This window comes from Eriocheir sinensis, chromosome 5, assembly GCF_024679095.1.
Source record: "Eriocheir sinensis breed Jianghai 21 chromosome 5, ASM2467909v1, whole genome shotgun sequence".
NCBI classification, from domain to species: Eukaryota; Metazoa; Arthropoda; class Malacostraca; order Decapoda; family Varunidae; genus Eriocheir; species Eriocheir sinensis.
The window spans coordinates 22,474,871-22,488,614 of NC_066513.1; the positions used below are offsets into that span (position 1 = coordinate 22,474,871).

Sequence of the window (13,744 nt, forward strand, 5' to 3'; positions counted from 1 at the left end):
AGAAAAGAGAGGAAGAGAAAAGACAAACTAACTGAGGAGGAGAAAAGGAAATTTATACCAGACCAAAAATGAAAGAATAAGGAAACAAAGGAAAAAAGGCTGACTGAATGCATGTAAACGAAAGAAAAAATTGGAGCGTATTTTGTAAACGGATTCAGAGGGGATGAGAGGGAGGGAGGGGAGGAAGAACAAGGACAGAGGAAAAGGAATAAGGAAGAGACAAACCTACCAAGAAAACTGAAAGGAACCGAAGCGTGTTAACCAGAGTATTGAAGAGTATGTGTCCAGGTGAAAGTTGATACATCGAGATCCGGGAACAAGGAAGGAAACTAGATAGAAAAAAAAATAAAGAAATAAGGACGATGCAAACCTAACAGGAACTAAGAAAGGAACCGAAGCGTGTGAACCAGAGTATTAAAGACTATGTGTCCAGGTGAAGGTTGACACATTGAGATCCGGGAACAAGGAAGGAAACTGGATAGAAAGAGTACGAGAGGAAATACTTGGATTGACAAATGATGGGAGGAAAAAACATTCACGTCAAGGGTAATACAGTGGAGGGCAAGGGCGAAAAGAAGTATTGACCAAGAGAAAATATGAGGTAGAAAAAGGAAGCATGTTGTAAGTGAGGTTTGATCAAAGAAAAAAATATTCACGTCAAGGTTAATACAGTGGAGGGCAAGGGCGAAAAGAAGTATTGACCAAGATAAAATATGAGGTAGGAAAAAGGAAGCATGTTGGAAATGAAGTTTGATCAGAGAAAAAAAAGAATTCCCGTCAAGGCTAATACAGGGAAGGCAAGGGCGAAAAAGAATACTGACCAAGAGAAAGAAAGGAAGTAGGAAAAAGGAAGCAAGTTGGAAATGAAGTTTGATCAGAGAAAATAAAAATAAAAGATATTCCCGTCAAGGCTAATACAGGGAGGGCAAGGGCGAAAAAGAATACTGACCAAGAGAAAGAAAGGAAGTAGGAAAAAGGAAGCATGTTGGAAATGAAGTTTGATCAGAGAAAATAAAAAAGTGTGCAAGGATAGGAAATGAAATAACCATGAGAGAAAAGGAAGGAAAAAATAGGCTTGCTTTGTGAATGGATTGGAGTTGTATGATCAAAAATATCTTCACTCCTTCATTGTCTGTTCTTTCATCTTGCTCACAATGACTGAATAACTTGAGTGAATGTGCAAGGGAATGTCTATAAAATGCTACTCACCGCTCAATTAACGCCTTTCCTAACTTACTTTATGAAATACTTACCTCCTTTTTCTTTTCTTTTTTTTTACAGTAAAGGAAACAGCTGAAGGGCAAAAAAAAAAAAGGAAAGCAATAATGAAGAAAAAAAGCCAGCATGAAAAAAAAACTGTATTTCTCTCCATCTCCCTTTGTGCACTTCCTGTCTTTCTCTCTATATCTCTTTCGACGCGCCAAGTTTCTGAGCCGTATGTCAGAACGGGCAGGATACACTGATTGTCCTCCTTTCTCTTGAGGGGGAGTGGCAGGTTGCTATTTATGATATTACTCTGATTACCAAAAACCCACATGAAAAAAAAGCCCGCATTTCTCTCCATCTCCTTTTGTGCGCTTCCTAACTTTCTCTATCGCTTTCGAGGCGTAGGTGTCTGAGGCATGTCAGAACTAGCGGGATACACTGATTGTTCTCCTTTCTCTTCAGGGAGGGTGGCAAGGTGATGTTTATAATATTACTCTGTTTACCAAAAGCCCTCCATCTCATTCACAGTCTCTCCTCTATTATGTCATACTATTCCGCTAAGTTATGATGTAAAGAAAGGTCAATATAATGATCACTATATAGCACCTTTCTTTTATGCATAATAGAACGTCACTGTACCGTTTATTTCCGTGCAATCTTATTCTTTTTCTTTTTTTATTTGTCATATTTTGTTGAACTATATTATAAGAAAAAGCCAAAATAATGATCACTTGCACCTTTCTTTTATACATAACAAAACATCACTGGACCATTCATTTCCATGCAATCTTATTCTTTCTTTTTTATTTGTTATATTTTGTTGAACTCTAATATATGAAAAGACAATATAATGATCACTACCACCTCTCTCTTATTCATAACAAAACGTCACTGGACCATTCATATCCATTCCATCTCATTATTTTTCATTATTATTTATCATATTTTGTTGAACTATAAAAGAAAAAACAATATAGTAATCCCTAACCTCTTATTTCTTCTTTATTACAGAACGTCGCTGAACCCAAGAGTTTATGATTTCGTTAAGCTATAATATAAAGAAAAGCCAATATCACAATCCCTAACCTCATTCCTTTATTTATTTCAGAACGTCACCGGACCCAAGAATACCCCCACACCTGCAGCAGCTAATCACAGGTGAAGACAAACGGCCAGGTGAGTGTTGATCCACGTTGGTCTCAATGAGGGGAATGAGACGCAGCTCCTCCAGGTATACACAAAAATAGCACCTGCCTTCCTCACCTGCCTCTGATTGCTCGCGAGGCAGGTGTGAGGACAATCAAGGGAGATGAAAAAATAGGAGAGGGAAGGAAAAGTAGGATAGGGTGAGGGAAAGGAGAACAGAAGGAGGAATGGAGAGAAAGAGGTCAGTTAGGCGAGCAGGAGGAGGAGAATGGAAGAGAAAGGAAAAATGGGAGAGGGGAAGAGAAAGTGGAATAGAGGCAGGAGGGGAAGAAGAAGGAAAACGGAAGGAAGAAATGGAAGATAAAGAGGGAAATTAGGCTCGAGGAGGAGGAGAAAGGAAGGAAGAAATGGAAGAGGGACGGGATAAAGATAGCAAGGAAGAGGTGAGAGGAAGGATGGATGGAAGGAAAGAATGAATAAGGGAAGAGAGAAAAAGAAGGAATGGAATGCTATTGAACTACCACTACTACTACACTCCTCCTCCTCCTCCTCCTCCTCCTCCTTCTCCTCCTCCTCCTCCTCCTCCTTATCATCATCATCCCTTCCTCCTCCTCAGCAAACCAAGAACTTCAAGTCTCTCTCGGAAACGCCCGGAAACACTTTTAATTTCTTGTCCAAACGATGTCAACTTTTATTTTCTTGGAAGTCAAACGAATGAAGACGCAGTTTACTCTCTCTCTCTCTCTCTCGCGCGCGCCTTTCAAATAATAAAAAAAAAAAATGTCCAGCCTGGCAAAGAGGAAAGGCAGTGTACAAAAAAAGAAAAGGAAAAGACCGCAAACCTGTCAGTGAATATTGTGTAATGAATTTGAGCATCCCCCCCTCTCCCCCCTCCCCCCCCCTCCCCCATTGATTCAGGGGCTAAAGAATGCACTAACTTCAAACCTTCCACGAATATGACACTGGGTTTTTTTTCCTTCTTGTTTGTTCTTCACTTTATCATACTTCGTCGAACTCAACAGAGGGTGGTGGTGGTGTTAGTGGTAATGGTGGTGGTGGTGGTGGTGATGGTGGAGGTGGTGGTGGTGGTGATGGTGGTGGTGATGGTGGTGGTGATGGTGGTGGTGGTGTAAGTGGTGGTGGTGATGGTGATGGTGGTAGTGGTGATGGTGATGGTGGTGGTGGTGAGGGTGATGGTGGAGGTGGTAATGGTGATGGTGATGGTGGTGGTGGAGGTGGTAATGGTGATGGTGATGGAGGTGGTAATGGTGATGGTGATGGTGGTGGTGATGGTGGAGGTGGTGGTGGTCAAGGTGGCGGTGAGGGGACTGTCGGTGAGTGGAGTGGAAAAAAAAAATAGCGACAAGTAAAAAAAAAATGAATGTGAATGACAGTGCGTTGGAATGTGATGAATCAGGGAGAAATGAAGGTGACGGAAAGTGTGTGACAAGACTAGGTTTATGGATTGAGGGAACACACACTCACACCCATCCACACACACACACACACACACACACAGACTCACCCCCACTCACCCCCACTCACCCCACACACACACAAAAAAAGATGATGATGATAGTGATGATGGTGATTTAAGAATGACGTCAAGGGAACGGTCAATACTTTTTTTAGCCGTTCTCTTTCACATTCACTCAAGTTATTCAATCATTCTGTTGGGCCATCATTCACTTTTACTCGTATAATGGTAAGTAATGACGCCCACGTATGCATGATGTATAAGAGAAGGTGGGAGGGGAACAGTGACGCAATCCTGTTATTCATCCATTCACTCAGGTAGATAATTATTCGCCTGTCCATCCGTGCTCAGGTGAAATAAAAACCCAGGTAAATTATATGATGTAAACCATAATTAGTGAACGTAAGTCATTCCCGTTAGTCATGTGTTTTGATATTGATTTATCTTTATATGGCTTTCGATTATTCATTCTTTTACTCATGCGAACAAAATAGGTGAACACAGATGAGTGATAAGCAGAGGTCAGGTCAAAGGTGCCGCTGATATCTTGTCCTCTCCTATTTGTTCTCTTTCCTTCTCTTTTTTTTCTTGTCATTTTTTCCTTCTTTTCTTTTCTCATCTCTTAGTTTTCCTTCTCACCTTCCTTTTCTTATTCACTTTTTCCCTTTTTCTTCTTTTCTTTCCCTCTCTTCTCCTCTTGTCTCGTTTAATTTCTTTACCTCTCGACTTCCTCATCTCAGCTTCCCTTCTTTTCTTCCCCTTCTTTTCAATTCTTCCCTGTTCTCATTTCTTCTTTTCTCTTCGTTTTCTCTCTTCTCCTCCTGTCTCGGTTAATTTCTCTCGTTTCATTCGTCTGTCCTGGTATCTTCTCTTTGTTTTCTTGTCATTTCTCCTTCTTTTCTTTTCTCATCTCTTAGTTTTCCTTCTCATCTTCCTTTTCTTATTCACTTTTTCCCTCTTCGCTCATTTCTCTCATATTGCTTGTATTTTCAGTCAGTTTATTTAATCATATATTCATTTACTTCGTCAGGCTTTCAACTATTCATTCATTCATTCGTGCACAGGTACAATAAAGGCGAGCACAGACAGACTATAAGCAAAGGAACGATACCAGGGGAGCGTGTGCCGAGCCTGGAGTCATTCAGGCATTTATATTAGTCACTCATTCATCCATTCACCCCGGCAGCCATGCATGTAAAGCCCCGTGTCGTCACCCTCAGTCAGCCAGTCAGCCAGTCAGTCGGTCAGTCAGTCAGTTACCCAAGTCAGTCAAGTCGGCAAGACAGAGAATGGATGTTGCGAGTCTTTTGTTCCCTCCTCCTCCTCCTCTTCCTCCTCTTCCTCCGTTTCCTCCTCTTCTCTTTCCGCTTCCACGTCCCTTCCCAACCCTCTTCCTTTTTACTTTCGCTTTCCTTCTCCTCTTTTCGCTCCTTTCCCAACGTCCCTTTCTCTTCCCTTCTCTTCCCGTCTCCTTTTCCTTTCTCATTTCCTTCTTGTCGCTTTCCTCTCTCCTCCTCATCCCATCCCCCTTTAATTCTCCATCTTTTCTCCCCATCCTTATATAGTTCCTCCTCTTCCATCTTCCCTTCTTCGTTTTCCCAATTCCCTGTGCTTCCAATCTCCTTCTCTTCCCCTCCTCTCCTCCCCTCGCCATATCTGATATCCTTCCTTTCCCTTTTCCCCACCTCCGTATTCCTCTTTCCTTCCATTCCTCTCCTCTTCAGACTCCAAACTTCCCCCTCCACTATCCCCATTGAATTCCTCCCCTTACATTTTCCCTTTCCCATCCCATCCATTCTTTCAATTCCCTGTGCTTCCAATCTCCTCTTCCCCTCTTTCCTTCTCAATCCATCTTTTCTCTCCTTTCTTTCTCTTCTCGCCACCCCCGTGTTTTCTCTTTCTCTCCATTCCTCTCCTCTCCCTAACATTCCCATCCTCTCCCAACAAACATTAAACCCCATCACTGTTCATCCTCTTTCACCCTCCTGCCTATTGTCAACATTCCTTATCGATTAACCTCACAACCCCAAACAGCCAACCAATTTCCCTTCTCTCTCTCCCCCTCGCCCCCTCAGCCCTCTTCCCCTCCTCCCTTCAACACACAGCCTCCCGTTCGCTCCTTCGTCACCCCGCCATCAATTTCACCCTGGCCGGAGGATGCATCAGTGAACTTGACAATTTGTTGATGTCAAGTCATTTTGCAACGTCAGTGCGAGGTCGAGGAGTGACACAACAAGAGGGTTTGATGCAATACAAAGAGAAGGGAGAGGAAACTAATGGATAGGGGAGGGGAAAAAGAGAGAGACAGAGGAAGGGAAACAAAAGAAGCAAACGGAAGAGAGAAGAGAGAGCCAGCGGTAAAGAAAATATGTGAAGGGGAGAGAAAAGGAATGGAAAGGGGAGAAGGGAGGGAGAGGAAGGGAAATAAAAGAATGAAAAGGAAGATGGAAGAAACAGACAAAAGTTATGATAGAGGTAGGTGTAGGAAACATGTGAAAGAAGAGGAAAGGAAAGGAAAGAGGAGAGGAAAGAGGGAGGAAGGAAACAAAAGAAGGAAAAGGAGAATGGAAGACAGGTAAACGTGATGATAAAGATAAGTATAGGAAACATATGAAAGAAGAGGAAAGGAAAGGAAAGAGGAGAGGAAAGAGGGAGGAAGGAAACAAGAGAAACAAAAGGGAGAAGAAGAGAGGAGCAAAGATGATCATAGAGATAGTTGTAGAACTAAGAAGATTAGTAGAGATGAGAAGACAAGAGGAATGAAGAGAAGAGAAGCAACGCTAATTTTGGGGGTGAAGACGATTTTTGAAAGAGCGGAAAAGAAACAGAGGAAAGAACAGAAAACGAGTAAACACAAAGACAAGAAATGAGTGAAGAAAAAAGATAATGAAAGTGGAGAAAACAAAATAGATGCGAAGTAAGGAACGATAGAGAAATAGAAGATAAAACGGAAAGCATGTTAATAGAAGGATACGAAGGAAGGAAGAAGAGTGAAGGGAACATTTAAAGGCAGTAAAGTAAATGAGGAGCACAGAGAACGACAATGAAAAGAGAAGGTTAATGAAAATGCACAATGTCGAAGTGAATAAAAGGAAACAACGAAAGGAAGGAAGAAAAGAGGGAAATAGGAATAGAAAAAGCAACAACATGAATAAAAAAAAGTGTGAGAAAAGGAAAAGTTTGCAGATGAAAATGAACTAAAAGGAAGAAAAGAGAAATAGGGAATGGAAGGAACACAAGGAATGAACGAAGTGTAAGGAGAGGAAAGATTTGCAGAAGGAAAGGAAAGGAACGAAAGCAATGAAAGCGATAAATAAGAACAGAAGGAAAAACACGGATGAAAGAAGTGTAAATAAAGGAAAGGTTTGCAGAAAAAAAGGATATCCAAGAAAGAAGAGAGAGAAATGGAAGAAATAACACAAATGAAAGAAGCTTGAAGAAAGGAAAGGAAAGGAAAGAAAGGAAGGAAGGGAGATAATAGGTGAGAGGAGAGGAAAGATTTACAGAAGAATAGAAAGGGAAGAAAGTAAATATGTGTGGAGAGAAGATACGGTAACTGAAGGAGAGAATGATAGGAAAGGAAAGAAGAAAGCAGAAGGAAGGAATGAATGGAAGAAGGGAAGAAAGGGAAAGAGGAAAACAAGTGCGAGGAGAGGAAAGGTTTGCAGAAGAAAGGAAAGAAAACAAACATGAGGAAAGGTAAGATCAGCTGAAGGAAAGGAAATTAAAGAAAGACCGAAAAGACATAAATCGGATGAAAAAAGTGTGAGGAGACGAAAGAGTTGCCGAAGAGGAAAAGAAGAAAACAAATCTAAGGAGAGGAAAAGTTTGCACAAGAAAATCGAAAGCAAAGGAAGAAATTGCAGACACGGGAATAGAAGAAATAACTGGGATGAAAAAAAAGTTCGAGAAAATCCAAAGTTTGCAAAAGGAAAGGAAAGGAAGCCAAATAAACGTGGGAAAAGGTAAGGTTTGCTGATGGAAAGGAAAGGAAGGGAAGGGACACGGTAGGGAAACAGGTAAATAGAGGGAGTGTGTGGACGGGCGAGGAGGAAAAAGTAAAAAGCAAATTTACTCTCGTCTCAGCAAGTTAGCGAAGCAAAGTCACGACGAGAGGGAGAGAAGGGAGAGGGAGAGGGAGAGAGGGAGAGGAAGGGAGTGGGTGGGAGTGAGAGTGAGGCGGAAAAAGATTGTGGAAGTGAAAGATGTACACGAAAGAAGGCAACGGTAAAAAGAGAGAGAGAGAGAGAGAGAGAGAGAGAGAGAGAGAGAGAGAGAGAGAGAGAGAGAGAGAGAGAGAGAGAGAGAGAGAGAGAGAGAGAGAGAGAGAGAGAGAGAGAGAGAGAGAGAGAGAGAGAGAGAGAGAGAGAGAGAGAGAGAGAGAGACAGATAGACAGACAAACAGACAGACAGACAGACAAACAAACAGATAGACAGAGAGACAGACAGACAGACAGACAGACAGACAGACAGACAGAAAGGAGAGAGCGATGGTGTAAAGAAAATAACAAAAAAAAATATTGACAACAGGAAAAGATAAATAGCAGGGAAAAAATGTGAACTAGAGAAAAGAAAATGGAATAAAAAAACGAGTGGAGACAGACAGGTAAAAATAACAAAAAAAAATAAGGGAGAGTTTAAAGATTACATTCGCGCAAAAAAAAAAAAGAAAGAAAGAAAGAAAGAAACATGAGAACAGATTAGCGAGGAAACTCCAACACAAAAACACTTATTCAACTTGAATCATAAACAACAACAACAACAACAACAACAACATCGAGCTAGTGATTATCATGATACTAAAAATGAGAGAAGAAAAAATACGATACTGATGAAGATAATGATGATAAAGGAAAAGATGATGATGGAAATGAAGAAGGAAACGTATAATAAAAATAAGAAAAGAAAAAAAAAGAGGAAGAGGAAATATGAGAGGTCAGAAAAAAAAAGCTACTGAAGAAAAAAATAATGATGAAGTAAAATATTATAATAAAGATAAAAAAGGAAAGTTAAAATAAAATAAAAATAAAAAGGGGGAAAAGAGGAAGAGGGAGATTAAACCGGATATATGAGGGGACAGAGGAAAAAAAATAATGAAAAGAAAAAAAATGGAGATAATGATGGAAATTAAGAAGGAAAAGTAAAAGAAAAAGAAAAAGAGATACTGGAAGAATAAGTCGTATATAATAGGGAACAAAAAAAATCCTGATAATGATGATGAAAAGAAAAAAATGAAGATAAGGAAGGAAATGAAAAAGGAAAACTATAGGAAAACAAAAAAGTAAAAAGGGAAAAAGAGAAAGGAAAATTATTCCATAAATATGAGGGGATATGAAAACGATAATGATGACATAGAAATTTATAATGATGGAGGTGAAGAAGGAAAAATATAAGAAAAGAAAAAGGGAAAAAGGAAAGGTGAGGATACGGTAACTGAAGGAAAGAATGATAGGAAAGGAAAGAAGAAAGCAGAAGGAAGGAAAGAATGGAAAAAGGGAAGAAAGGGAAAGAGGAAAACAAATGCGAGAAGAGGATAAAAAGGAAAATTATAGTGATGAATATGAAGAAGGAAAATAAAAGGAAATAAGAAGGGAAAAGGGGAAAAAAAGAGTTAGAGAAAGAATAACCAGTAAATATAAGGCGACAAGATGATGATAATAAAAAGGAAAATTATAATGATGAATATGAAGAAGGAAAATAAAAGGAAATAAGAAGGGAAAAGGGGAAAAAAAGAGTTAGAGAAAGGATAACCAGTAAATATATAAGGCGAAAAGATAATCATAATGAAAAGGAAAATTATAATGATGAATGAAGGAAAATAAAAGGAAATAAGAAGGGGAAAGGGAAGAAAAGAGTTAGAGAAAGAAAACTGCGCCGTAAATACGAGGGGACAGGTAAAAGGTGTGTTGGAATGAGGGGAAAACACAGCCCTGGCAAAATGTTTATCGCTCCCCTCAGACTAATTACACAGCATCCTGCCTTTCCCCTCTCCCCTCCCCCCTCCCCCCCTCCTCCTCCCCCCTTCTCCCTCATTCCTGATGGCGCAGCTCACGAGGGAAGAAAATATTTATCATGGGAAAAAAAATGATGAAAGGAAAAGATAGATAATTATGTCGTGTGTGTGTGTGTGTGTGTGTGTGTGTGTGTGTGTGTGTGTGTGTGTGTGTGTGTTGCAACGGTGTCACGGTAGAGCGCGTGACACGAGGGTTGAGAGAGAAAAAAATAAATTTTAATCAAAAGTAAAATGTAACATTGACAGTGTGTGTGTGTGTGTGTGTGTGTGTGTGTGTGTCAGAGAGAGAGAGAGAGAGAGAGAGAGAGAGAGAGAGAGAGAGAGAGAGAGAGAGATCGCATTCTTGTGTAACTCTAGATCAGTGGAAAATTCAGTTTGTTCCCAATAGTTACTCTGAGAGAGAGAGAGAGAGAGAGAGAGAGAGAGAGAGAGAGAGAGAGAGAGAGAGAGAGAGAGAGAGAGAGAGAGAGAGAGAGAGAGAGTCTGTGTGTGCGTCGCATTCCCTTACAAGTTTAAACGTGCGTGACTGATTAAAGGTATTGTGCGTGCGTGCGTGCGTTTGTGTGTGTGTGTGTGTGTGTGTAAGGCCCAGGTTAATCGGCTTCATTAGTGAATTAAAAGCGAAAATGTTTATTGAGCAGAGAATATTGAATTTAATCAAGGGATGACGCGGCCTTTTATAGCATGATCAAAGACGACTTACCTTGACATATTAAGATAGATAGATAGACAGATAGATAGATAGATAGATAGATAGATAGATAGATAGATAAATAGATAGACAGAAAAAGATAAATAGGTCGATGGAGATAAATAGACAGAAAGAGAGAGACAGATAGATAGATAGATAGATAGATAAATAGATAGATAGATAGACAGAGACAAAGATATATAGGTCAATGGAGATAAATATAGATAAAAAAAGAGAGACAGATGGATATATTAACTGATCGAGATGAATAGATGGATTGCTAGTTAGATATGCAGCTGGATTGCCATGATTGGTACATACATACAAACATGCACACATAAAGAAAGAGACAAACATACATACATACATACATACTGACATACACACATAGAGACAGACACACACGGCGGCAAGGCAAACATAATCAAGAAGAGCAAACACTGGACTGGCCACGACGTTGATAAGTTGTAACAAAGGATATAAGTCGACTCTGCATGATGTATAGCAAAATTAAGGACATAGACAAGCAGCCAGGCGGACATTAATAACAAGTCTTGCAATAGAAAACTGTAAAGAGAACGAGAGAAAAAAAAACCCATTAGCATCAATATAGACCTTAGAAACTCAAATCTGATATAGGTCTAGCATTTACCTCCCCCCCCTTTTTTTTGTACTAAGATAGGAATGATATGGACTGAGTGATTCCATTTTTCATTCGTTTCCAGTCCCCATTAGTGAAACATTAGCAATAACAAAATAAAAAAAGGAAAAATAAACTAGAAAAAAATATCACTTGTCTTTTTTTTCATTTTCCTTCCTCTTCTGTTGCAATAAGTAAAACATCAGCAAACAACGAAAATAAACAAAAACAAAGGTAAAAAAAAATAATGCTGTCTTTTTTCCCCGTTCGTGACAAATGTTTGCAGATGGAAGGAGAAAACTAAAAAGAAGAGTTTGTCGAGTCACTGGAAAATAGGCCTAGTTGTGTTTTTACCGTAGGCCCAAAATTCTGTCCATGGTCGTCGTTACACCCTGTTTTCTGGCTATACTGGTGCTTGATAAATGACTCAGTTGTGTACAGTGTGCGTGAGAGAGAGAGGGGGGGGGGGGGGGGTAGACAATGTGTGTGTGTGTGTGTGTGTGTGTGTGTGTGTGTGTGAGAGAGAGAGAGAGAGAGAGAGAGAGAGAGAGAGAGAGAGAGAGAGAGAGAGAGTTTGTGTGTGTGAATTTTGCTATGAGAGTGAGAGAGTGAAAGAAAGAGTGGAGTGAGAAAAAAAGAGAAAAAAAGAATGAAAAGAAAAGAGAGAAAGGAAGAAAGAACGAAAGAAGAGAAAGGAAGATTGAAAGTAAAGAAAGAAAGAAAGGAGAAAAATCATGAGAAAGAAAGAGAGGAAGATAGAATGAAAATGACTGAGAAAGGGAGAATAAAAGGGAGAGAGAGAGAGAGAGAGAGAGAGAGAGAGAGAGAGAGAGAGAGAGAGAGAGAGAGAGAGAGAGAGAGAGAGAGAGAGAGAGAGAGACATTCCTCGTAAACCATTGCCTCACCTTGGGACAAACAGTGCAATAATAATCTCCCTTCTGACCTAGTTTATGCTCGCAATGACACAGTTTTCCTTCAACACCTGGCGCGAAGAAAACGGAGGGAGCCCATCGATCAGCCTTTACGTAATGTTATAATGTCAGGTGCTATGGGTAACGTGACTTTTACATCGCCATTTAATTATTTCACATCTTTTAATACTTCTAATGCTCCTAATATGGAAGTGATGTCATTGCTTCATCGTACAAGATTATATTTCCTGTGTCTTACTTTTCGTGTGTAAAATTTATAAAATGCGAGTGTATGTAAGCCCCGATATGTTTGAGTATATGGGTCCTGCGCTCTCTCTCTCTCTCTCTCTCTCTCTCTCTCGTATCCGGAACTCCTCGCCGTCTCTATCCAGTCCTCACGTATTACAGTAGCAGAGAACAGGTGGTGGAGACACTATGTTTTCCCTTGCTATCGAACGCGCGGCTCCGGCTCGTAACAAAACAGCATCAGGCGAAGTAGTAATAGTAGTAGTAGTGGTAGTAGTAGTAGTAACAGGTGATAGAGGAAGTGACTGTAGCAAATGGAGATAAGTGGGCAAGAAATGAAGGTTAAATGGAGATTGGTGAGGAATGAATGGAAGGAAGGAGGGAAGGAAGATAGAAAGGTAACGGTGAGTGGACGGATAAGTAGGTCGGTAAGCAGGTAAGTAGGTAGGTAGGTAGGTAGATAGGCAGTACATAGTAACAGTGATCGTAGCAGAGAGAGTAACAATGAATTAGTATATTCAGCTTAGTGTATGAAGGTAAGAAGGAAAACGAAGATAAGTGATAACGTGAGACAGGTGGCTGGTAGTAAATAGGTAGGTAGTTGGGAAGGTAGGTAATTAGTAACACTGATCACAGGAGAGAGTAATAATGGATTAGTATTTACTGTTTAGTGTATGAAGGTAAAACAAAAGACAGTGCGGTGTTATTAGGTAAGACAGGTAAAAGGAAAACAGTAACAATGACAACATGTATAGCTAGAGGGGAAAGAGAGAGAGAGAGGGAGAGAAAATAGAGGCAGTAGTAAATATTAGCGGAAGGAGGAACATAATATACGATAGGAAACTTCACACGTAGGTAATGATTTCATGTTTCCCTTTAATATCCCTTGACATACTCAGCACTCAGCACTTACCCAGCATGGAGAGAAAATAAAAGATGTAATAATTATAAACAAAAGGGGAACATAATTACGATAGGAAACTTCACACGTACTTAATGACTGAATATTTCCCTTTAATATCCCTTGACATACTCGGCACAGAGACTCAGCACTCAGCACTTACCCAGCATGAAAATAAAATAAAAGATGTAATAATTATAAACAGAAAGGGGAAACATAAATAAGATAGGAAACTTCACACGTAGGTAATGATTTCGTGTTTCCCTTTAATATCCCTTGACATACTCAGCACTCAGCACTTACCCAGCATGAAAATAAAATAAAAGATGTAATAATTATAAACAGAAAGGGGAAACATAATTAAGATAGGAAAAATTCACACGTACGTAATGACTGCATGTTTCCCTTTAATTAATATCCCTTGGCATGCTCAACACAGACTCAGCACTCAGCACTCACCCAGCAGCAGCAGTAGTGTGTGTATCGCGTCCATGGTGACTATACTGAAAAGAT

General features: G+C 40.0%; 1 protein-coding gene across 1 annotated transcript in view; it reads right to left on the bottom strand.

The window, feature by feature from the left end:
- Positions 1-13,744, bottom strand: part of LOC126985300 (msx2-interacting protein-like) — a 58,064-nt gene that overhangs the window by 20,768 nt on the left and 23,552 nt on the right. The window contains exon 2 of the mRNA XM_050840010.1: positions 13,691-13,734. Coding sequence (XP_050695967.1) covers positions 13,691-13,724 — 34 coding nt within the window. The 5' untranslated portion in view covers positions 13,725-13,734. The remainder of the gene's footprint in view (positions 1-13,690; positions 13,735-13,744) is intronic.